The following is a 23,799-nucleotide window of genomic DNA, read 5'->3' on the forward strand; positions in this document are numbered from 1 at the left end:
AAAAGCAAGGTGCTAAGCAACTCAGTGAGACCCTGTCTCTAAATAAAAATATAAAATAGGGCTGGGGATATGGCTCAGTGGTAGAATGCCTCTGAGTTCAATCCCCAGTACAAAAAAAAAAAAAAAAAGAATCACTACTCACTACTACAATATTAGAACATATTAAATAATGTACAGTCACTAAAAAATAACTCACAACTTTTACCTGAAAGTTATGCATTTAAAAGGGTAGTGTGGTAGAGAGTTGTAAAATAAAACCTAGTCCCCAAAAAGAATAGAATATTTTCAACATATCTTCTTTGTGAAATTCATCTTTTAAAAATTATAATTTATAAAATATTAATGTCATTTCATATTCTCATTGTACCTGTAACTTTTCAATAATATTTCTATAATCCCAAGCAGGCCCTCCAAGAGCTTCCTTAAAGCGTGGTCCAGAACGAGCTGAGAGTCTCCAACCCATGGCTGCTCTCTGCACCATATTTGAATGACTCTTCATGAAAAGAGTATTGACTTGGCTGTCCAAATCCACTGGAATGGCAATCCCACGATTTTTTGCTGTAAAAGAAAGATTTCAAATAGTTTCCTCTTAATTTGACTAAAGCCTCTCATAAACTATCCCCATACTTACATGAACATAAAACACATAAAAAAGAAAAATAGCAAATTCTTAAACTCTACTATTAAATCATTTTAAAAATATTTCAATTCTTCAGACCAATGAGTAAAGTGGGTCCAGTAAACATTCAAGAACTTATTTGATTTCCCAGTGATTAATCTTTAAAACACACTTCATATAATATCAACACAGGAAAACATATAAAAGCCATGGAGAGTTTTTTTCTTTCCAGATGCCAAAGGAAATAAGACAGCAGACAGAAAACACATTCTGCCAATTCATTCATTAACTTAATTGGTATGTGTCTGTGTGTGTGTTTGTGCGCACACACACACATACATATGGACACAAAACTGCATGTGATACATCTGACAGTAGAAATAAAGAAAACCATTTTAAAAATCTATATTGTAAGATGACCCATAGTACATGTTTTTCCCCCAAGATCCCCTGAAATTTGCATTTCGCAGACTTATATCACGATAACACTGGAAAATGAGAATGCTTGCCACAAGGAAAAGGAAATGTTGAGGCATTTCTGAAAGACAGAATGAGAATGGCATTGCTCCATCAGAGAATCAGGAACAGGAGCTGTCCCTCAAGAGCACTGAGTTAGAACAGATCTTCCTAGGGGCACAGTCAACCCATATGAGGTGTATCAGGAAGATGGTGTCATCTGGGAAACTCATCAAAGAATCACACTTGAAAAGCAAGAAGGTAAGGCCCTCCATCCAGTGATTAGCAGAAACAGAGAAGTTGGCAGCAGCAGTTTTTACCCAGAGGATACATTTGGAGAAATGGAGTAATGTTCTTTTAGGAAATTAGAATACCTAACTAGAAAGAACACCTAACAAAGGTGCTAGGACTTGACCAAGGAGCAGAACAGAGATTGAAGTAACTCCAAAGATCATCAGATATGGGGGAGATAGGAGGAAAAGAGAAGAGGCAGGTCCAACAGAGAGAAAATACGTTGAAGTCTCCAACTCCCAGCAAAGCTCCCTTATTTTAACACTTGCTGGGATGTTCAGCCTATTTTTGGCTACACACACATACACACACACACACCCCCACACACACGCCCTAAGGGAAAGTCTGCATATGATTTTTCAGCCCCTTCCATAGAACTCCAGGTCAGTTCCATCACTTATGCAAGGATTCTGAGAGAAACAGACCCTTCAAACTGCAATGAAAAACCATGCCAGCCAGCCATGCCAATCATTACAGACCTCCACAATTATGAACACACCACCATGGACCATAAGGAAACATCTTACTCCAGTCAGAATGGCAACTATTAAGAATACAAGCAACAATAAATGTTGGCAAGGATGCGGGGGGAAAGGTACAACATACACTACTGGTGAGACTGCAAATTGGTGCAACCACTATGGAAAGCAGTATGGAGATTCCTCTCTGAGGAACTTGGAATGGAACTACCATCTGATCCAGTTATCCCACTCCTCGGTTTATACCCAAAGGACTTAAAATCATTACAGTGACGCAGCCACATCAATATTTATAGCAGTTCAACTCACAATAGCTAAACTATGAAACCAACTGAGGTGCCCTTCAACAGATGAATGGATAAAGAAAATATGGTATATTTATACAATGAAATATTACTCAGCCTTAAAGAAGAACAAATTATGACATTTCCCAGTAAATGAATGGAACTGGGTAACATCATGCTAAGTGAAAAAAGCCAATCCTAAAAAACCATATGTGGATGCTAACCCACAATAGAGGGGTGGCAGGGAAGAATAGAGGTACTTTGGATTATATAGAGAGAAGGGAAGTGGGAAAAGATATATGGGGTAGAAATAATAGTAGAATTAATCAAATATTACAACCCTATGTGCATACATGATTGCATGAAAGGTGTGATTCTACAACATGCACAACTAGAAGAATAAGAAGTTACACTCCATTTATATGTAATGTGTCAAATGCATTCTACTCTCATGTGTAACTAATTGGAATAAACTTTAAAAAAGAATAACTAATTGACCAACAGGTAAAACAGAGATAATTCAAGGAGAGAAAAAAAATATTTACATAGTTCTAATAACTGTCCTTAGAAAAATCTGATCACATACTACTTCCAAAATATCAGAAAAATGACATCTTGGCAATTAGAATATGATTGCATAACTGGGCAAAGTGGAGCATGCCTATAATCCCAGCTCAGAAGTCTGAGGTAGAAGGACTGCAAGTTCAAAACCAGCCTGGAAAATTTGTGAGACCCTGTCTCAAAATAAAATAAAAAATGTTGGGGGATATAGCTCAATGTTACAGCACTTGCCTAGCATGCATGGGCCCTGAGTTCCTCAGCACCACCACCACCAACACCACATATGTGTGTGTATGTGTGTGTGTGTGTGTGTGTATTATTCACAAATAAAAACTTCAAAAACCAGATGGAAAAGAAAAGGATAGGAACAAAGTTGGTAATCTTGAAAAGGAAGTCAAGGAATCTTGTGAAACATAAAGCATAAAAGATTAAAAGGGAAAATAAAACAAGGGATAATGAAATTGGGAGTGTAACTCCGGGAAGTTATATACCTAACACGTGTAAGTTCCAGAAAGAAAAAAGCAGACAAAATGGAAGGAATAAATGATTTAAAAAAACAGGAGACAATATCCATGGGCTGAAGACAGATGCAAATCTCCAAACTAAAAGGATCCACTGTTTGGATCACTAAGTACACTGATCATGTTTTGGTAACATTTTAGAATATGGTTATAGGTTGAACTGTGTCCCCCAAAAGCATACCTGAAAGTTCTGATCATCAATACCTGTGAACGTGTCCCTATTTGGAAATAGGGTCTTTGTGGATATAATCAAGTTGAATTGAGGTCATACTGAATTAGGATCTGCCCTAATCCAATTTGGCTGGTGTCCTCATAAGAAGGGGAGAAGAGATAGAGAGACACGCAGAGGGAAGCACGCCATGTGAAGATGGAGGCAGAGATTGGGTTTACTCAGCTGCCAGCCAACAACTGTCAGCAAACACAGGAAACAGAGAGATCCTTCCCTGGAGCCTGGGGAGAGCCTGGTGCTGCCCACACCCTGACTTCAGATAGGGAGACAGTGAGTTTCTGTTGTTTTAAGACTTTCAGTGTATAATTTATTATGGCCAGCCGTAGAAAGTAGTACAAAAGTCAAGAATAAAGAGAAAAATCTCAAGAACTTCCAGAGGAAAAAAAGAGAATTTCTAAAAAAAATCAGTTTGGCACCAAACTTCCCATTAACATCACTGAATGCTACAACAGTCTTTAAAGATTAAATGAGTTTTGAAAATTAGAATTTATATCTATCTAAACTAAAAATCAAATGTGAATCCACCATAAAATGTTCCAGAATAGGTAAAGGCTCAGAAATTCTTCACTGAACCTAAGAAAAAATTACATAAAAAATGAGAAGGGAATCCAAGAAAATGTCAACATGAACATAAGAAACTATGGCAACTGGTTACGAATCTGAAGAAGAGAATTAGGCTAGAAACAAATTTTAAAAGATTCATTAGATAGATTTTAATGGTTAAGAAATTGTCTTCCAATTGAAAAGTTTTTAATATTTCAGCACTACATTTTTATTTCAAATGGTTATACACTAAAAATATTTACACATCATGATTTGTATGTTCTAATCATTTATTTGTAATGTTTATCAACCTATATGATTTATTTGTATTTCAAAATAGAATACAAGCATCACAAATCATAACAATAGAAAATCAATAATATGTCAAGAAATAATTAGAATATAAAGTAGAAGAAAAGAGATAATGAAGGATGCATGTTAATTTCTTCATTTCTCATAGTGTGAAATTTATAGACATTATTTGAGATGTTTAATCAAGAAACAGAGATATAAAGATCATATTTAAAGCCATAATGATAGTCACCAGAACACTTATTTTAAATTCATGAAAATAGGCAGAAGGAACTAAAAAGAAACTGGATAGAGACAGATACATACATAGATAGATACAGACACAAACAATCTGGCTTGCTTCATACAATGAAAGGAAAGGAACAATAGTAGAGGAGACTGGTGAAAACTCTCCAAAGCTGGAAGATACTCAAAAACCCCTTTGGAAATAGACAATTTTTACTATCAACACACACACACACACACACACACACACACACAAAAAAAAAAAAAAAAAAAAAAAACAATTACCAGTTTAGGTAAGAACTCAGTCTTAAGAATACTAATAACTCTAAGCGAATCTTAAATAGCCCACTGCATCCTGGCCCAGACTGTGCCAGCATTCACTAGAATGCTATTCCTGCTCAGTTTCCCTTTCCCAAGTACACAGTATCTCTGTTCATGTCTTTCACACAAAGCAGTGCAACTGCACTTCTGTCCCAGCTGAAAGACAGACGGCCTCCACAGCACCAAGTGGCACATAGTTTTATAAATGCTTGATCCTGCACAATGATCCCACCCTGCAAGACTTTCTTCCTCTTCTGGCTGCTTCACACATAGGCTGTCTTTGCTCTGAACAGTCAAAAAAGTCAAAGAGAATGGCTGGGTATGTAGCTCAGTGGCAAAGTGCTTGTCTAGCATGTGTGAGGCCCTGAGTTCAACCCCCAATACCACACACACACACACACACACACACAAATAGAAGACAACGCTGCCTCTACGTTATTTTCTAAGCAACAAAAATTATAAACCTTAGTTTTGATCAAAGCATGTTATAACCAAGTTTCACTAACATTTAAACAAAAGAAGAGGGTATGGATTTATCTCCCCTTTATAAAGGAGTCGCTTACATTGCTCATTGATGGAATGAATCATCAAGTAAATATGGTTGCTATGAATGTGATTTATACAAAGAAGTGCTCAATTAATATTTTTCCAATGATACTAGCAGAAATGTAGTCCAATGGCCATGCCTCTGTTATGAACAATGTGGGTTTTTTCAGTAGTGAGTTCAGAAAAATCTCATTCACCCCCCAAATATTCTGTAAATTGCTGCTACTAAATATTCCTCTCTGGCTAGCAGCAGGGACTAGCCAGGTTGAGGAGACGCCACTATTCCAAACTTAGTTGAAAGGTTTCCCCCAACTACACAACTTTAACTAATATTATTCAGTTTTCCTATCTTGGCATAAACTCCACAATATAAACTAACCAGATAAAATATACTACTTTCTCATGCTTAAAGGAAACACTAACAAGTCACTAAATCAAAATTCCTAGGCAATAAAAGAAAATCAACTATGCAATTAATGGAAAGAGTATTGGACTCAACAAAAGTCAGTTGTTTAGATAGTTGTAACATGTTTTAAAGCAATGGTGAAAGCACAACTATTTCTAAAGACAGTCTGAAATAGATCTGCTCCACTGTCAAAATAATATAAGTATTAATCTGAAATCAAAACTGACAATAGTAATTTAGTTTTCTATATATTGCTTAAGATTAAAGCAAAAAATTAAGCAGAAAAGAAAATTATAATTAGCAAAAAAAAAAAAGAATTGGTTTACTATCTCACTTACAGAAATATTAAAATTAACTAGAGCACTATTTTTCAAACAGAACAAAAACATGATCCAAACTGAGACTACTTTCATTAAGTTAGAAAAATTCTGGGATATATAGTACGCAGAAATGTGAGCTAGGACATATTCTTGGAATTAGTAGTAAGAAAGAGCTAATGAATTTATTATAGCCAGCCATTCTTCAGGTCTACAGTCTTAGCTCCAACTGTGTGCTTTAATAGAAAGGGTCATGTTAAAGTTTAAAATGTGTAAAAAAAAGAATTACTTCTATTTCTCTTCTAAGTTAGAGCATACTTGAGATACCACCTTGTTAAGGGCACACTGTCAGAGATCAAGTATATGGAGCCCTTAAAAACTAATGGGAGAGAAGATGGACTATTATTAATGCATTTATCTTTCCTAGAGCCCTGCCTAGATATAGCTAGTTGTCTAAAATGAGCTATCTTTATTCATAGTTATTTTTATTAGTAGGCTAACCTTCTAATTAGGCTTATAGGTTCTGAAAATTCTCTGGATGTGACAAGTTTTCTCAGTGATTTTAAGATGTAATCAAAATCCACTTCTAATTATTATTCATTAAATATTGCATATTATGTGAATTTTTTTAATTAGGTAGAATTACTGATGGTATCTGCCAGACCAATGCAGTGATAGATGCCAAGGGAAAAATGCTCAGATAGATAAACTGACAGGTAGGGGGAAGGCAACAGAAAGTGTAAGCATTAATTAGAAAACCAGGTTGGTTGTCAGGGACCACTGAACAGGCCCATAACAATGACAACAGAGGTGTGCAAGGAACATGCAATGTTCCTTTCTGTATCATGTCAAAGTGTCCAGGATAAATCATACTGAAGTACTGCGTTTTTAAACAGACAGAACATAAAAGATATTAAATGTGTAGGATGGATCTTCAATTAATTTGCAAACAGAACAAAGTATATCGTTTTTATGGTTTACTCAAGAACTAACAGTGGAACACCTGACTAGTTATCTGAATTTATTAAAGTTGTTCCACACCACATACCTTGCAACTAAATGTATTCCCACTAGCTCAAAATTTCAACCAGCAACAGCCTAAATACAGATAAACCAAAACCATAAAAATTTTTTATGAAAAATTAAAAAAAAACCAGATTGATCAAGCCTCCTCTGAAGATGAAAGAAAACCTTTAAAAAAAACTAAGAGAAAAGAGAATTCTGCATGCCAAAAACAATTCAAATGACAAATTAAGAAACAGTTGGAGGGGCACAGTGGTGCACACCTCCTGAGTATCCCAGATACTCAGGAGACTGAGGCAGGAGGATCAGAAGTTTGAGATCAGCCTAAGCAACTTAGTGAGACCCTGTTTCAAAATAAAAAATAAAAAGGGCTGGGTATGTGGCTCAGTGGTTAAGTGCCCCCTGGCATCAATCTCCAGTACAAAACAAAAAGAAAAAAAAATTCTCACAGTCACAGAGTTCATTTCTCTAATATATAAATGGTTATATAAATTATTAAGAAAAAAGCACTAGAAAAATAATCAAAGCACAAGAAGTGACAGGTCACAAGAAAGGAAATACTAGTGATTCACTTGTGTGGAAGGGTTTTCTTTTTTACTCATAAAAGAGAAACTCACATTAAAACTATAAGCATATTCTCACTAAGATTGACAAAAATCTAACTTGCTGTATTATCGAGGATAAAGACACCCCCTTAGATTGTTGGGGGTGTTAACTGAAAAATTGCTATAGAGGGTAATATCTATCAAAATTAAAATAATCCAGAAATTCTACTCCTAGGTATTTACCCTATTCTCTTTCATGTGCAAAGTGATTGAAAACAATATAAATATTCAACAATGAAGTAAAATCAATTATAATATAATTACATAATAGGATATTATGTAGTCAACAACAAGAGTGGGATATTCAATCATTTATTTGTATTTTATTCATGCCATAAATATTCATAGACTACCTACTGTACTCTGGGCACTCTGTCAGGCTCTAGAACTTTATAACAGCTAATGCACTTAATTTTCTTCTGTGATTTCTTTACATGTTGTAAAGAACATTAAAGATATTAAATACACATTTCCTGTTTGGCATTTCCACAATGCACTGGGACTTTGCCAAGAGCAGGAAATAGGGCGCAACAGAGTGCATTTCCTCCAACTAAAAGAATGCCTTTCAGATAATAAGGAACCATTATAAACCAGCCGAATTAATAAAAAGTGAAAACTTATTAATAAATAAGTGAAGATATTATAATCTCTTCAGATTTAATTTTTTAAAAATAAATAATGGTGCTTATAGAAAACAGAATCATAGGAGTGTTTTATGTCAAACTCTTTATCAACTCTAAGACCCCAGTACACTGAAATGAATAGGCTTGCTTATTAGAGACTGAATTTCTCAAAGGGTTAATATTTTTTGCAAGTTTAAATTGGGGGGGAATATTGGCTTGAAGATTTATGTTCATTATTTAAACCATTTGTAAAAGATATTTTATAGAATTTCCATTTGGAAAATAGATTGTGTTGCCAACAAAGAATCCAACATTAATCTTCCAAATCATTTGAAGATTATGAAGCACATGGAACAAAATTCTTTCTTAAATAAAATAATATGTCAGTGATTTTTGGATACTTTTTCTCAAAGCACTTCTACCATGTGCTGCTGTTTCATCTGAATAAGTAAACTGAGGAATGGCAACTGACCAAGCACATTTAAAAATTCACATGGGCTTAATATTTGTCAAATCTCAGTGAACACCATGTGTGCATGTATTGCCAAGGTCTCCATCCCTACTTGCTCCCATAACTGGCCTTAATCTATAGGATTGAGGGTAGAAAATGATAAAGATGTCCCTACCTTAACAATGTGTTCAGGACCTGCATGAAATGACTATCTGGGTGTTTGTATTTATTATAATTTAAGAACTTGTTTCTCCTTGCTAGTTTCAAATTCTATATAACTCAGAAGAAAGTCTAACAATGGAGGTAATTATCAATAAAAATTTCTACAGCTACACATCATTCATAAACGTCTTTAAAAGTTTGGAAAATTTTATGAGAAAAACCTAACATGGTAAATACATGGTTTTGCCTACAATTTTAAAACCATATTATGTTTTTTGAAAAATGCTATGTATTTGTTTCAATTATAGCTTAATTTACCATCTTGGTCTATATCTTATAACTTACAAGTGTAAAACAGGTAACATGTTCATTTAAATTGGTTTGTGATAGAGCATCACAAATGCCTATTAGCATGTCAGTCCAAAAGGGGTTCAGATCTCAGCTCTCTCCTTTCCTACCTGTATGATCTTAAGCAAGTAGTCTAACTTTGCTCACCTCATTTCCTCATCTATAAAATGGGGCTAAGAATTATGTCCACATTACAGAGTTTACCAGACTGTCCAATGTTCATCAAGTGCTGGCCGCTCTCAACAAAGCAAGTGCTAAGTTTGTGATTGCTTTTGCTGATTTTTCACTACCTTTTGTATTTGATGTACAAATGAGGAAGTACTTTTGATAATGATAGATGAGTTGAGCTAATATACTTAAGAGCACTTTACAAATCATAGTGTTATGTAAATGTATCAATATTTGCATTTGCAGAAATGTGCTTACCAATTTGTAAATGCACTGAAAATTTGCTTTATAGACACAAAGTACCCTCTTGACTTTGTCATGTTTTGAATACATAGACATTGTTCTCTTTAATACTATAAATGCATACATATTTTAATCGTGTTAAATATCAGTGCCTAAATATATTTTTAAAGAGTTGCTGAAATGCAAAACTGACTATGTTCTGAGTTGTAAAAACTTTAGACAGAAGTTTTTATGAAGCAAAGTTTACAGGAGACCACTGTTTTGGACTGAACTCCTGCTGGGTCTTAGAAAACCAGTAATCAGAATGGAGTCATTCATGCTAGCTGCCACATAATCAAACTAAATTCCAAAATGGGCCCTTTTCCCAAGAAATATGGGAGATCACAGCAACCAATCAAAAGGGTCCCTGTTTAACTTTAAGGAAAGTAACTTTGAAACAACCAATCTGTTTCTTGTTCCCTGTTTCTGCTTTCCTCAGCACTTTTCTATCTATAAAGCCTCCACCTTTACTCAGCTTGTTGGGAAAATGTATTCTATTATAGAATAAGATGCTGCTTGATTCTAGAATCACACAAAAAAAATCAATTGAATCTTTAAACTAAACTTGTCAGAATTTTACCTTTGATACCAGAAAACCAAATCATGATGGTTCTAGTTTATATCCTAGAACTTCCACAAAATAGGATTTATGGGGTAACTGATATGGCACAGACTGCATACTCAGAGAAACTTGGATTTCAAACCCAAGTCAGCTTCTTAATTGGGCAAGTTACTTAACTTTATGAGCCTAAATTCCATTACCTGTAAAATACTCATCCCACAGATTATTGTTAATCAACAAATACTTATTATCTACTTAACACCAGAACCAAATCCCTGTTTTCGTAGTCTATATTCTAATGGGTGAAGCAGACAGTACAGAAGCAACAAACAAAAAAGAGTCTTTCAAATAGTGAAACATATTAGGAGGAAAATAAAATCATATAATATGATAAAGGTGAGAAGAAACTGAGACACTGAATGTGGATTTTTCTGGGACACTTCACTGAGCACTTAGCTTCAGAGATGAGACCTGATTGACAAGAGGAAACAAGCAAGTTGCAACGTGGGGAAGAGGACTCAAACAGCAGGAACAGCACATGCAAATGCCCTGAGTTAAGAAAAGCCTGGTTAGAAAAGGCCATAAAATATCTACTGTTTCAATTATGGTAAAAATAAAAGAAAGAAAAGGCCAGGCTGCATGGAGCAGAGATCAGGCAGGGGTTGGTGAAGAAAGGTAGGACTAGATGAAGTTCAGTCGAGGGACCTTGATAAGCTCTGGTAAGGAACACAAATTTTCAAATGCAGCAAGAAGTTTTAGTAGGTGACTGATAGGATCTGAATTACATTTCAAGATCATTAAACTGCTATGCAGAGGGAATGGATTGCAATACGGTGGGGGAAGAAGTGGGGAATTCAGTAAGGAGACTCCTCCGTACTCCATGTCCAATAATAGTGGATCTGAACAAGGGTGCCTAACAGAGAAAGAAAAGAGATATATTTTGGAAGTGGAACCAGTAGAAACTGTTCTCATGCTTAATGGAGGTGAACAAAAGGGAAGAATCAGAGCACTAATTGTAAAACAGTTATTTTTAAAAAATAGGGCTGAAATCCACTTCTTGCAGCTGCCACATATTGATTATGACCCTATCTGTAAGAACCTGTTCAAGAATCAGGTGTTTGAGGATAATTATCATGTTCCCCCTCAGAGTCCTCTTCTTTGTCTAAATATCTCAAATGTTTTCAGTCACTGGTCAAATGATTTTTAAATCTCTTTCCTACAATGAATGTCCACGTCTGACTGCATTTCATTTTGGTCCTACCTCCTTCCATGAATGGTATCCTCCAGCAACCAAAAAGCATGGGGTCTCCCTGTCACAAGGCAGAACTTGACTTTCACCCTCATCCTAGATCATAGCTTTCTATGAATGTCTCTTTGACAGCTGCTTAATAGTTTCTTGCTCCTTAAAATCTAATCAGGGAGAAAAGATTTGTACTTATGATGATATAAGCTGGAATAAATTGAAAAGCACAAAAAAAAGGTGTAAATGATCAAATGAGGGAAAGTCCATTTAATGGATATGGGGGTCAGCAATGGCTTTTATGGAAGACTTCAAACAAAAAAAAAAATTGAGTCATGGAAAAGATGCTGAGAAGTGTCCATGGTGGAAATGGAAGAAAGAGAAAGTTGGAAGAAACTTGCAATGGGAGAAAGCTGCAGCATGAAGAATGCACGGCACAGAGACTTCAGTTCGCTGTCACATAGGGCATTACGGAGACCAATGCACAAGGAGAACAGAAAGAAAAGGTAGGCTTATGACGCAGAGGCCACACCGGGTCCATCATGGAGTCAATACAGATTACATGAAGGATGTTGCTAAAGTAAGGGACTTTGTTCAGGGGATTTCAGTTCAGGATGATTATTCTGGTAACAGATTTTAAAAGTGAGGAAAGAAGGGGAAAACGTTGGTTCAAAAAGAAAGTAATAGGGGCTAAACAAAGCCTCCATAGAACGAATGGAAGCGGAGGGATGAATGCAGAGGAAGAACAGAATTTCCAGAGCTCAGCAACTGTGCTGATGGACAGGAACAACAGGAAAGAGGCAGAAAGCATGTCTCCTTGCAAGATAAGACAGGTTGTCACATGAAATATCAGTCATCAAATCCATCTTGATCAACAGATTTATACATCATTATCTTTTAGATTTCTTATCCTACCTGCTTTTATAGCATACAGAAAGGAACTGTTTTTTTTCTGTTAAATCCTAAGATTGTGGCCAGAATAGAAAATGAATCTTATAACTTAGAAATAAACTATATATTTGGATTAATATAGTCTCAGTGATTATTTAAGCCCCCAAACCCTGCTATCCTGCTATATAAGAACTGATCTGACCACAGTACACCCACCACTAAGCCTGGAATCCAGGCAACAAGCACAGCATGGAGTCGCACTTGCAGCAAAGTTCCTGTCTCTGTATTCCTAAGTGAACAGCATGCTCTCTATGCCCTGTGTGAGCTGACCAGCATTGCTTGGATGTATCTGATAAACAGTGAGGGAAGAGGAGAAGAAGAGAAAGGGGGAAAGAGGAAGAGAAAGAAGGAAGATAAGAAAACAGGGAGATAAGGCCTTAAAATGGAAAAGAAAGAGGGCTGGGGTTGTAGCTCAGTGGTAGAGCGCTTGCCTTGCATGCAAAAGGCCCTGGGTTCAATCCTCAGCACACATAAAAATAAATAAATAAAAATAAAGATATTGTGTCCATCTACAACTAAAAAAAATATTTTAAAAAATGGAAAGAAATAAATACTAGTTGGCAGATAAGATAACATATTCCTATGCAAAAATCAACACCATCATATATTATCTTGGAGTGGTTAATATGTGTCCTAACAGAGTTGGTCCAGATGAAAATCCCTTTACTTCTATTTTATTATAACTTGAAAAGTAATATATGATTAGGAACTCAGAAATTATGTAAAAGTGTGAACAAGAGAACCACATTTCCCTATCACTCCACCACTTAGAGGTAACCTGTGTTAATATTTTACTCATATGACCCTATAGGCACTTTGCAATCTTTTTAGTAATAAAAAATAGGTAGTTTTGTTGTCGTTTTTTATTTTTGATGTAATACAATTGTGGCCTCCTCTTCCTTCTTTTCCCTTCTTTTTCTGAACCATTCAGTTATAAAAAATTTAGGAGGTACAGAGCAGAAAAACAAAAAGTCTGAAGGAAGTATGGTGATCCAGAGCCCTGGAGCCCAAAAAGAAGTGGAAGGTCTGCAAGGATGGCATCCACACTGGGGGACGGCCTGGCTCAGGGAGGTAAAGAGGGTATGCATGTAAAGGCACAGGACAGGGCAGAGAACCAGAGACCCAGAAAGGTGAAGAAGACAGCTCACATAGCAAGCGCATGGCCTGGACTGCTGGAGCCAAGATGGCGAGCAGGGCACCTCCACAGGAGGGTGTCGGAGGCCAGGCCCAGGAGGACAGCTTCCCTGAGGGGTATCTGGGCCCACGTGGGCTCTGTGTGCAAAGGAGGGTTCCAAGTGTGGAACTACTGGAGTTACAAGCTTATTTCAAGAAAGCTGGCATCTTTACCAATCGAATTTTCCAATCCAGAAATTGTATAGCTTTCCATTTATAAAAAAATTTATATCCCTCAATATGATATTTTAATTTTGTTCTCTTGTATTTATAAGTTTACCCTTAATTATTTAATATTTTCATTGCTATTGTGAATTCACAATATTGTGGCTATTGTGAATATTTTTTATATTATGTGTTTTTGGTATACAGAAAATCCATTAAAGTATAATACTTATCTGTAATTAATTATCTTAGTGAATTGTAATACTAGTCTATTAGTTTTAGTAATTTTCATTTGATGTTCCTTGGTTAGAACTGCTTTTTTAAATTATTCACGTTAAAATTGGTGCCATCCTTAAATTTTGTTAATATAAAATTGTTTAGTTCAGATTGCAAATGGGAGAAAGACTTTAAAATGATAATTCATTAAATCATTTATCACATATCTACTGCATACATACAATAACCCTGGCCAAGTTACACAACCTAGATAATCCTGCTTCCTTAACTGTAAAATGTAAATAATCAAAGAACCTACCTAATCTATCTAAATGAGAGAATGCATGTAAGTTACTTAGCTTTGCACATGGCAAGTGCTCAGGAAATGTTAACAGTCACAGTGACAAAGACAATGAAACCCTACAAACTGCCCTCCCCAACACCCACAGAACCACCAAAGAATGAGCAAGCCCCTCTTTGTTTTCCTTTTTTTCATTTCAGCCACGTCTATAGTTCTCCTCCCTCCTGCCCTCCACCCTTCATTAACCAGCCTATACACACACACACACACACACACACACACACACACACACACTCACACAGGGATCTGTAAGAAACTCTTTTTCTAATGTTATGATCCCCTTGCCTCCCACTTCATTTGTAATTTCTGAATCTTTCAACATCTAATAGGTTCTCAAGAAATACTTATGGATTCCAAACAAAATTAGAACACTAAAAAACACTCAGAACATCCTACTGCTGTATCAAAGTCTCAGTAAGTCAGTTTATTAATAGACAAGACCCACTCTACAATGAAATGTGAGATAACAACTAAAACCATGACTTTAAAATTTTATTGAGTTATACTTTAAGTGTCAAATACAATACTATTACATTTAAATTTAGAAATAAAAATACATTCCCCCTCTCAAAAAGCCTGTGATGTTCAGAATCATTTTCTGATCATTGCTCTTCGACTATACAGAAATCATACCTGTTTTCTTACTAAATTGTAAATTGGAAACTTGGTTCTATTGCCTACTAGCCAAAAGTCTAGTTTTGTCAAGAGGTGTATAACTAAGTCAAACTGCATACCATGAACTTACCCACTTCTGCCAAAGTCCTGATACAGGATTCCACTGAGGCTTTCTGTGCGGGGTTTGGCCAGGTGCAATTGTAAATTCTGAAGGCAGACTGCAGCAGCTGAATAAAAACTGGCTGGTGTGTCTGAAAACAAAAAAAAAACAAGGCAAGTTGTGCCAATAAGCCACTAACATGCCTGATGTGGGATCTACACATTATCAGAAAGGTTTATCAAAATAAAATGCAATACATTTTTTCAACTTTCAGTGTTATTTACTATATATCTCATTCAGCCAACATTATTCTATACCCACTTCATAATCCGCACTGTACCAGACACTATAGAAAATCAGTCATTTGCATTTTAACTATATTCTTAATCAGAAAATATGCCACTTCTTAAGCCAATGACATGAACCTAAGCAGTTTTTATAAATCTCTTTTGTATTCCCAAGTACAAATACAAAAGTGTTTTGGGTTTGGTTGGCTGGTGGGATTTCATATGATGGGCAAATAGAGAGGACAGCCGCTTTGAACTTCAAAAACAACTTCATGGGGTTGAGGTCGTGGCTCAGTGGTAGAGCACTTGCCTGGCACACATGAGGCACTAGGTTTAATCCTCCACAACACACAAATTTAAATAAATAAACTAAAGGTATTGTGTCCATCTACAACTAAAAAATAAACAAATAAAACAATTTCTTATATCTCTACACAATTGTTTAAAATTTTTCCCTAAAGAAAATACAATTGAAATGATATTTTTATAAGAGTTATATATAGTCACTGGAGAGTATTTGGGAACCATGGGAATAAAAATAGTCAATAATCTTTCAATGTGGAGATAATCAGTAACGATATTTTAAAGATAGAGTCATCCTTATATTTGAAGGGGGAGTGGTTCCAGGACCCTTCACAGATACCAAAATCCACAGATATTCAAGGCTTTTATATGAAATTGTGTAATATTTGCATACAACCTCTGCATATCCCCCCCATATACTTTAAATATCTCTGTATTACTTCTAATACCTAATATAATATATAGGCTATATCAATGGTTTTGCACTGTATTGTTTAGGAAATAATGACAAATAAAGTCTGCATTTGTTTGGTCCAGATGCAATTTTTTTTCAAATATTTTTGATCCAAGGTTGGTTGAATCCTCAGATGTGAAACTAGCAGCTACAGAGAGAGTCAGCAGTATTTACTTCCTGAGTTTCTCTATGTGTATATGCATATGTATTCTTCACACAAACTATAGTATAGAATGATATTATAACACAAATTTTGTGACCTATTATTACTTCATAAACATTTTCCTTACCAATCAACGTTCCCTTTAAAACATGACTTTTAATTGCAACATAATAAGATACTCTACAGATACACCACAATCTATTTAGCTATTCCCTTTGTGGACATTTAAGGTTGATATCAAATTTTAAATATTATAAATACCTGGATGAAAATTTTAATATATAAACCTACACTAATTCTTTAGGATAAATGTCCAAAGTAAAACTATTGGATTAAAATGCCTATCCATTTAAAGAACTATGTCATCATTTCAACACTTGGCGTGTAGTCAACATATAGATGTGAAAGATGTCAACCTGCTTACAGAGTAAGGAAAAATAACACAATTTCAAGATAGGGTCTCTTTATTTAAAATAAAGTTTGGTTCAGAAATAGGAATAATTCGAAAGAAGAATGCTTTTCAGAAAACAGCTGGGCACAGTGGCACATCCCTGTAATCCCAGCAGCTTGGGAGGATGAGGCAAGAGGATCACGAGTTCAAAGCCAATATTAGCAACTTAGTGAGTCCCTGAGCAACTCAGCAAGACCCTGTATAGAAATAAAATATAAGAAAGGGCTGGGAAAGAGGCTCAGTGTTCAAGTTCCCCTGGGTTCAATCCCAGTACAAAAAAAAAGAAAAGAAAAGAAATGTAGAGAACAACTTCTGAACCAGACTGTAGATTTTTCCTACTCCAAGAATATAAATTCCTTGCAACAATGCTTCTGCTCTTGGTTCAGTTACCTGGAGGCTGGTACTGTTGTCTGAGAAAGGAGAGCTGAAGAAGCCACTCACGATGCTCATGACTGACTCCGTGATGCACTTCTCCAGGAAGACGTCTGCGTGCTTCCTGTCTGTGGTGCTGTTGCAGACCTGGAGAGAAGAGCAAAACAACTCAGTGTGCTTCATCCCATCTTTGCATCATAACTCAATACAGGAATCTTCTAAAAAATTGTCCTGAAATAGCTCTCCATAATAATCTTTATCCTTTTTAAAGTTGCTTTGATTAGAAACATTTCTGCCCCCAATCCATTAAAATTGTATCATTTTGCAGTAGCTTCTCCTTCAAGTTTGACTCATCTCAGCCAGGGATCAGAATTCCTTCACAGACTCCAAGCTGCTTATTCTTGATTTTTTTGGCTTCTCCATTCCCTTGCACACCAACCTGTCCCCTAGTCCCCAAGCTTGGTTCTCCTGGAAAACACTTTTCCTCCCATTCAACATGAAGAAGCCAAAGAAGAAATAGTCTTAAGTATAAGAAAGTGGTAGACATAATCAATGGTGTTGTGTGTCTGCATGCACTTTACCCAAACTGGACAAAGAAAATATCTGGGGGGGAGACCAGAAAGGTCAGAGAAGATAAGTCAACACCCTTTCCAACTATTCTGACTTTCTCACCTACAGATGATCTTGGAAGCATGGAAATGTACTTTTGTAAGCATTCTTCTCAGAGTAGGGTAAGCAAGAAGGCACAAAACTAGAGCTACAGACAGACCAAAAAGGAATAGCCCTGGAGCTGGGGTTGTGGCTCAGTGGTAGAGTGCTTGCCTCACATGTGTAAGATAGTGGGTTTGATTCTCAGCACCACATATAAATAAATGAATAAAATAAAGGTCCATCAACAACTAAAATATATTAAAAAAAAAAACAGCCCTGCTTCCTGCTCTGTTCTTTACATTTGATTAAATGAGGCACAAACTGGCCAGTTTGCCAAACTATAAATTTCAAAGTGTCTCAGGGTGGAGAAATTGCAAATGCTAAGATGTATGATTTAAAAAAAAAAAACACATAAAAAGCACACAGGAAACATGGAGATAAAAAGGAGAAGGAGGAGAACAGAGGGTGTGAGAAGAGACTGAAAAACAGAGAGGGAAATAAAATTTAAATGTTGACAAATTGTAGTGGGTAAATATGGTGGCCATATGTTCCAGATGTTCTTAGGCAACCCAAATTTTTATGTGACTTTTGTCTTTTCAATAAGGTGCTTAAGTAAAAGAATAAGTAAATGTAATTTCATTTGATATTGCTTTAAAACTCTTCATACAAATTCATAAAAGAGAAAAATTCCTTTCTCAAACCATGTGTTCCAATGTTTTCAGTTTAGAAAACAGAAGTGCTAAAGCTAGCAATTACTGAATGGGGGAGAAGAAAGAGGACAAGTTTGCATCTAAGCCCTTCTCCATCTCATTTTTTCCCCTCTATTAAATGGCACCTATCTGATGTTTTTAGAACTAAAGGATTTTCAGTACAACTAACATCATAGGGTTATAGTAGGGAACAGTACAATTAAAGGAAATAAATGATGCCAAGTTATGTAATCCAGCTCTTGTCCCAGTATATAACATAGTGTCTGGCACATACAAGATGTTCAATACAGTAGTCCCCCTTATCCACAGAGATATATTCTAAGACCCCTGGTAGATGCTTGAAACCATGTACCATGGTTCATCTACCAAACCCCAAATATACATATTTTTTTCTTATACATGCATACCTACAATGAAGTTTAAGTGGAAAATTAGGTACACGAAGAGATTAACAACAACATAATAAAATGAACCAATTACAACAATATATTGGAATGAAAATTATGTGAATGTGGTCTCTCTCTTCCCCCACAATCTCATTTTATTTTCACCTTTTCACTTAAATACTTTCTAAATTCTCTTTGACATATGTGAATTGCCAGCATCACTCACTACTCTTGTGTGTTGGGGTCAAGATTAAGTAAAATGAACGTCACTTGAACATAAGCACCACAACACTGCTACAGTGGATCTAATAATCAAGGGGTCTACTAAGTGACTAGCAGGTAGGTAGCATATATGCCATGGATAGGCTGGACAAAGGGACAATTCACATCCTGGGCCAGAGGGCATGGGATGACGGATGACATAAGATGCGTGAGATTTCATCAAGCTACTAAGAACAGCATGCAATTTAAAACTTACGAATTGTTTGTTTCTGGAATTGCTCATTTAATACGTTCAAATTTCTGTCACCCTCAGATAACTGAAACTGCAGAAAGTGAAACTGTGTATAAGAGGGGACTTTTAAATGTTTGTGAAATGAATCAATAAACTAATTAAAAAAAATAACTAACGACTCTTATTTTTTGTTTTGTTCATTAACTTTGAGCTAGGCTATCTTTGTGAGCCACTCTAACCTGGAATTAACATTTCATGTGGTCTCAGAACTGATATAAAATTGATTTTCCCAAGATGGATATGAATTAGGATTTAGTTCTGTTGGTACCTTTCTAGTACTGGCTTTTACATTGAACTTTTCTGATATGGAGGATAAAACTGTCTTAATGTTGAATTTGTAGCAGACCAATTCTGGCACAACCAGCAAGAGTGACCTTCTTCATTCATGATACAACATGCAATCATGTAGAGCTCTCTGGAGTTATGAGAGTTATCACACTGCATTACTTGAAACTGGAAATTTGCCAAAGCACCACCCAGAAATTTCCCTTTCAATCAATAGAGTAATAAAAGTTATCTATTTCTAGATAAAAGTCTTTATTCAAAATCTTGAATAGTAAAAACTCTTATGTTTACAAAATGGTGCAAAACCTATTCTCTTTTCAAGCTATTTTTTTTCTGCCTCATATGAATGGCATCCCATACTTTATTATCATTAATAGCCAAGAAATGTAGGAAGCTACTTTTCTTTTATTTATTTATTTTTTAGTTGTTGTTCGACCTTTATTTATTTATTTTATATTCGGTGCTGAGAATCGAAACCAGTGCCTCACACATGCCAGGCACGTGCACTACTGCTGAGCCATAGCCCCAACCCCAGGAAACTACTTTTCTTATTAAAATCTTTTAAGAAATTTTCAGGGGAAATGAAGCTAATAAATAGTGTAATATTTCCTTGTCCTCTCTATTACTGATTTTTATTACCTCTTTACAACAAAGATCAGAAATGACTCAAATACAATTATATCACATTAAATTATCTTTTATGTGTTTTACATGTTTTCTCAAGTTTCAATCGCTTTCATGTATTAATGACATAACATTATTTCCTATAAAACATTTCTATGTACTGTCATTACCTAAAAACTTGTTTTAAAAGGCTATATTTATTCCATCATTTTAATGTATTCTCATGCTTTAATCTATTTTTGGAATGGGCTGAGGTATATATTACCAAAAATTACAAATCATTTTCTTAGTTATTTCCTTCTTGCTAGTCTTTTATGTGATTTCTTTTATTTTTTTTTATTTATTCGTTTTTATTTATTTAGGCTATCACAAAGAATTATGCGAGATTACCAATTTTACTTTCAGATTTTTGGGTATATTTCACCCAAGAACGAGTCAAATGAGCGTGAGTAGACAGTTTTATACTACTTGTTGGGATGATCCTCTAAATAAATTTACGATGCTATCAACAATCATGGGTACATAGGATGTCCCTACATTACCATCACTAGCTCTAGCTTTCAGGTTCTGGTTGGGTTTCATTACTGCAGGGCACTGTCGGGAGATCACAGAGTGGAAGAGAAAGAGGTCAGGTACCTACCCACCTCTGCTCCCATGCCCACGTTTCCCTTTCCCTTCTGAGACTTCCATGTTCTGGGGACCCACCTCCAACTGGAGCCCATCTTGCATGTCTGCAAACTGCCCCCTGACAGGAACACTGTGCTGCCCACTGCCCCTTCAGGCCCCTAGGCAGTACCAGCTTTGTCTTGTTCCCAGTTCCTGGTTCCTTCAGCCCTACCCACACCTCTCCCAGTACGCCATTTGTTTCCTACTGAACAGACTGCTACGCCTACATATTATAATAATTATTTTTTCAATTTAATGATACCTAAAAGTTATTTCATTTTGTATTTCATACATTGTTAACAAGGCTGGGTACTTTTATGTCATCATTTCATTTCTGTTTTCTGTCCTGTACAAGAAACTCAAGCCCTGGAAACCACTTTCCAACAACCTGGATAATGACTGTACATTATATATCAGTTTAATAGACCTTTTATAAGCTCTTTTCAGATTGTGCACTCTGACTCTTAGAATATTTACATCCTTCTGTTTCACTGTGTAAACTAATTTTTAACATTCAAGCCCTACTACTTATTTTGATCAGACCTATTTATTTAACATAAAGAACACAAAACCTCCCTTCTTCAAAAAAAATTATAGTCTATACATTTTTATTCTAGTTTTTAAACTCTTTATCTGCATTTTGCTGCTGTAGGTAATCTAACGTGCAGAAAATGCTTATTTTTTTCCCCATACTGAAACTCACCTGCCCTCCAAACATTTATTGAATAGTAATTTCTTGCCTCCTTCTTAGGTGGCTTCAGGTTGGTCTTACAATATGTCACTAATTACTTAAATCTCTCTCTAAATTTTTATATACACCAAGGATTTTCAAAATATCTTAATCCAACTGCATAAAAATAAAAGATTCTCAGTTTGTAATGTGTTTTCCAGCTTGAAAAAAGGTATCCACCATCATTACCTTTCCCAGGAAAACAAAATACACCTTTTGAAATATTTGTCCTCTTTTATTTCCAGATGAATTTTATTGTATATTTGTCGAAATTCATGACGTATCATACAGCTTCTTGAATTTTTAAATTCAAGCTAAACATTGGATTAGGAATTCGAATATCTGATTAAACAAAATAAAGTCCGTCGTCTACTAGAGACCTTATTTCAATCAAGAAAGGCACTCCGCAGACAAATTAATAAATACAGAACGTGTGAAGTGGTAAAAAAAAAAATCAAGAAAAAAAAACAGACTATAGAGAAAATAGAGAGAGGCAAATGGTATAGAGGAGGGGTGATTATGTTGAGGATTACAATTTATTTACATTTCTTACATAACATCTAATTTTAATGAAGAACTGAAAGAGGAAGCAACCGTGGAGATTTCTGGGGCAAAAGCAATTAACAAACTGTCTCCACAATTAGAATTCACATGCTTGGATGCCAGGAACCAATCTGTCGTGCTTACCACTACACACACAGCACTTCTGCACTTAGTAGGTATTCTATTTGATGAAAAATTTTATCAAGTGTCTGAATTTCTCCATTATCATATACGATGTCCCTCCTCTCTTCTGCTCTAAAAGTAATTGGTACCCTCCCAAAGATGACAGGCTATGCTAAATAAATTACCAGATGCTAGAGCAGCACTGTCCAATAAAACTGTGTCTATGATGCCCAATTTAGAAGCCCATAGATGCACATGCTTACTGAATACTTAAATATTGCTGGTGCAATTGAGGAATTGACTTTAAATTGCAGTTAATTGATTCTGATTAAAATTTAACTTGAGATAACCACACATGGCAAGCGGCTCTTGTACAGGGCAAGAATGCACTAGAGCCGGTAGCACACCTTTGATCACTGAGAAAATAAATCCCAAGGATCATTTTATTATTCCTCAAGGAGAACAAAAATGTTCCTCTAAATATCTGAGGTAATATCTCATATTTATTTTAATTTACATTCCTTTGCTTGTGAGGCCAAAACTTTCCCAAGTGTTTGCTTTCTGTATCACCTTTGTACGAGAATCACATGTTCATTCACCAAATTGGTTCTCTTAGATTCTAAATTTATTACAGAAAAAAAATTATTAATCACAGGAACTCTGAAAACTAAAGAGAAATAAAAAGGAAAACAAAATTATCCAAAATCCTATAATTTAGATAAAACTATTGCTAATATTGAAAATTTATTTTGTTATACTTTTCCTCTGCCATATATATTTTACATAACTGAGATTCTTCTGGAATCAGTTTTATATCTTCCTTTTTATACAACACTTCATCAATTAGCATTTCTCACATTAAAAGCTCTCAAACAGTCTCGTTGACTCAACATCTATCATATAGATGTCAGAATTTATTTAATCATTTTTCTAAGTTCAGTACTTAAATTATTTGCTGCTTTATAATAGTATAAAATTAAGTTGAACTTTTCTGACTATAAATCCTTGATGGTGTTTTTAAATTATTTCCCAAGGGCAGATTCTTGGAAGTTAAATTTCGTGATATATTTAGAATTATATAATATTTCTTTATATAAATAAAATAATATAAATATACCATTATTTATATCATATAACTTTATGCAGAAAGACTGCATAAAATTATATTCTCATCTAATCAAAAGGGTATATAAATGCGCATCCTGAACCATTACCAATATTATCTTTTTACTCTTGCAGTTAGGATGGTTGGAAATTGGATCTTATTTACCTTTGTATTTTTTAAAATTATTAATAGTTGGACATTTTTCAGAGGTCTATTAACTACTTATATTTACTCTTTCTATAAATCCTAAATGCCAAAAAAAAAATGAATAAAAAAT

The 23,799-nt window shown here is 35.2% G+C and overlaps 1 protein-coding gene across 8 annotated transcripts in view; it reads right to left on the reverse strand.

Moving 5' to 3' along the window:
* Itpr2 (inositol 1,4,5-trisphosphate receptor type 2) overlaps positions 1 to 23,799 on the reverse strand; it is a 484,436-nt gene that overhangs the window by 221,187 nt on the left and 239,450 nt on the right. For all 8 annotated transcript variants that reach the window (XM_048787344.1, XM_048787341.1, XM_048787343.1 and 5 more), the window contains 3 exons: positions 17,204 to 17,332; positions 15,186 to 15,306; positions 368 to 558 (listed from right to left, as the gene is read on the reverse strand). In XM_048787344.1, coding sequence (XP_048643301.1) covers positions 368 to 558; positions 15,186 to 15,306; positions 17,204 to 17,332 — 441 coding nt within the window. The remainder of the gene's footprint in view (positions 1 to 367; positions 559 to 15,185; positions 15,307 to 17,203; positions 17,333 to 23,799) is intronic.

Source organism: Marmota marmota, unplaced genomic scaffold (assembly GCF_001458135.2).
Source record: "Marmota marmota marmota unplaced genomic scaffold, marMar, whole genome shotgun sequence".
Lineage (NCBI taxonomy): Eukaryota > Metazoa > Chordata > Mammalia > Rodentia > Sciuridae > Marmota > Marmota marmota.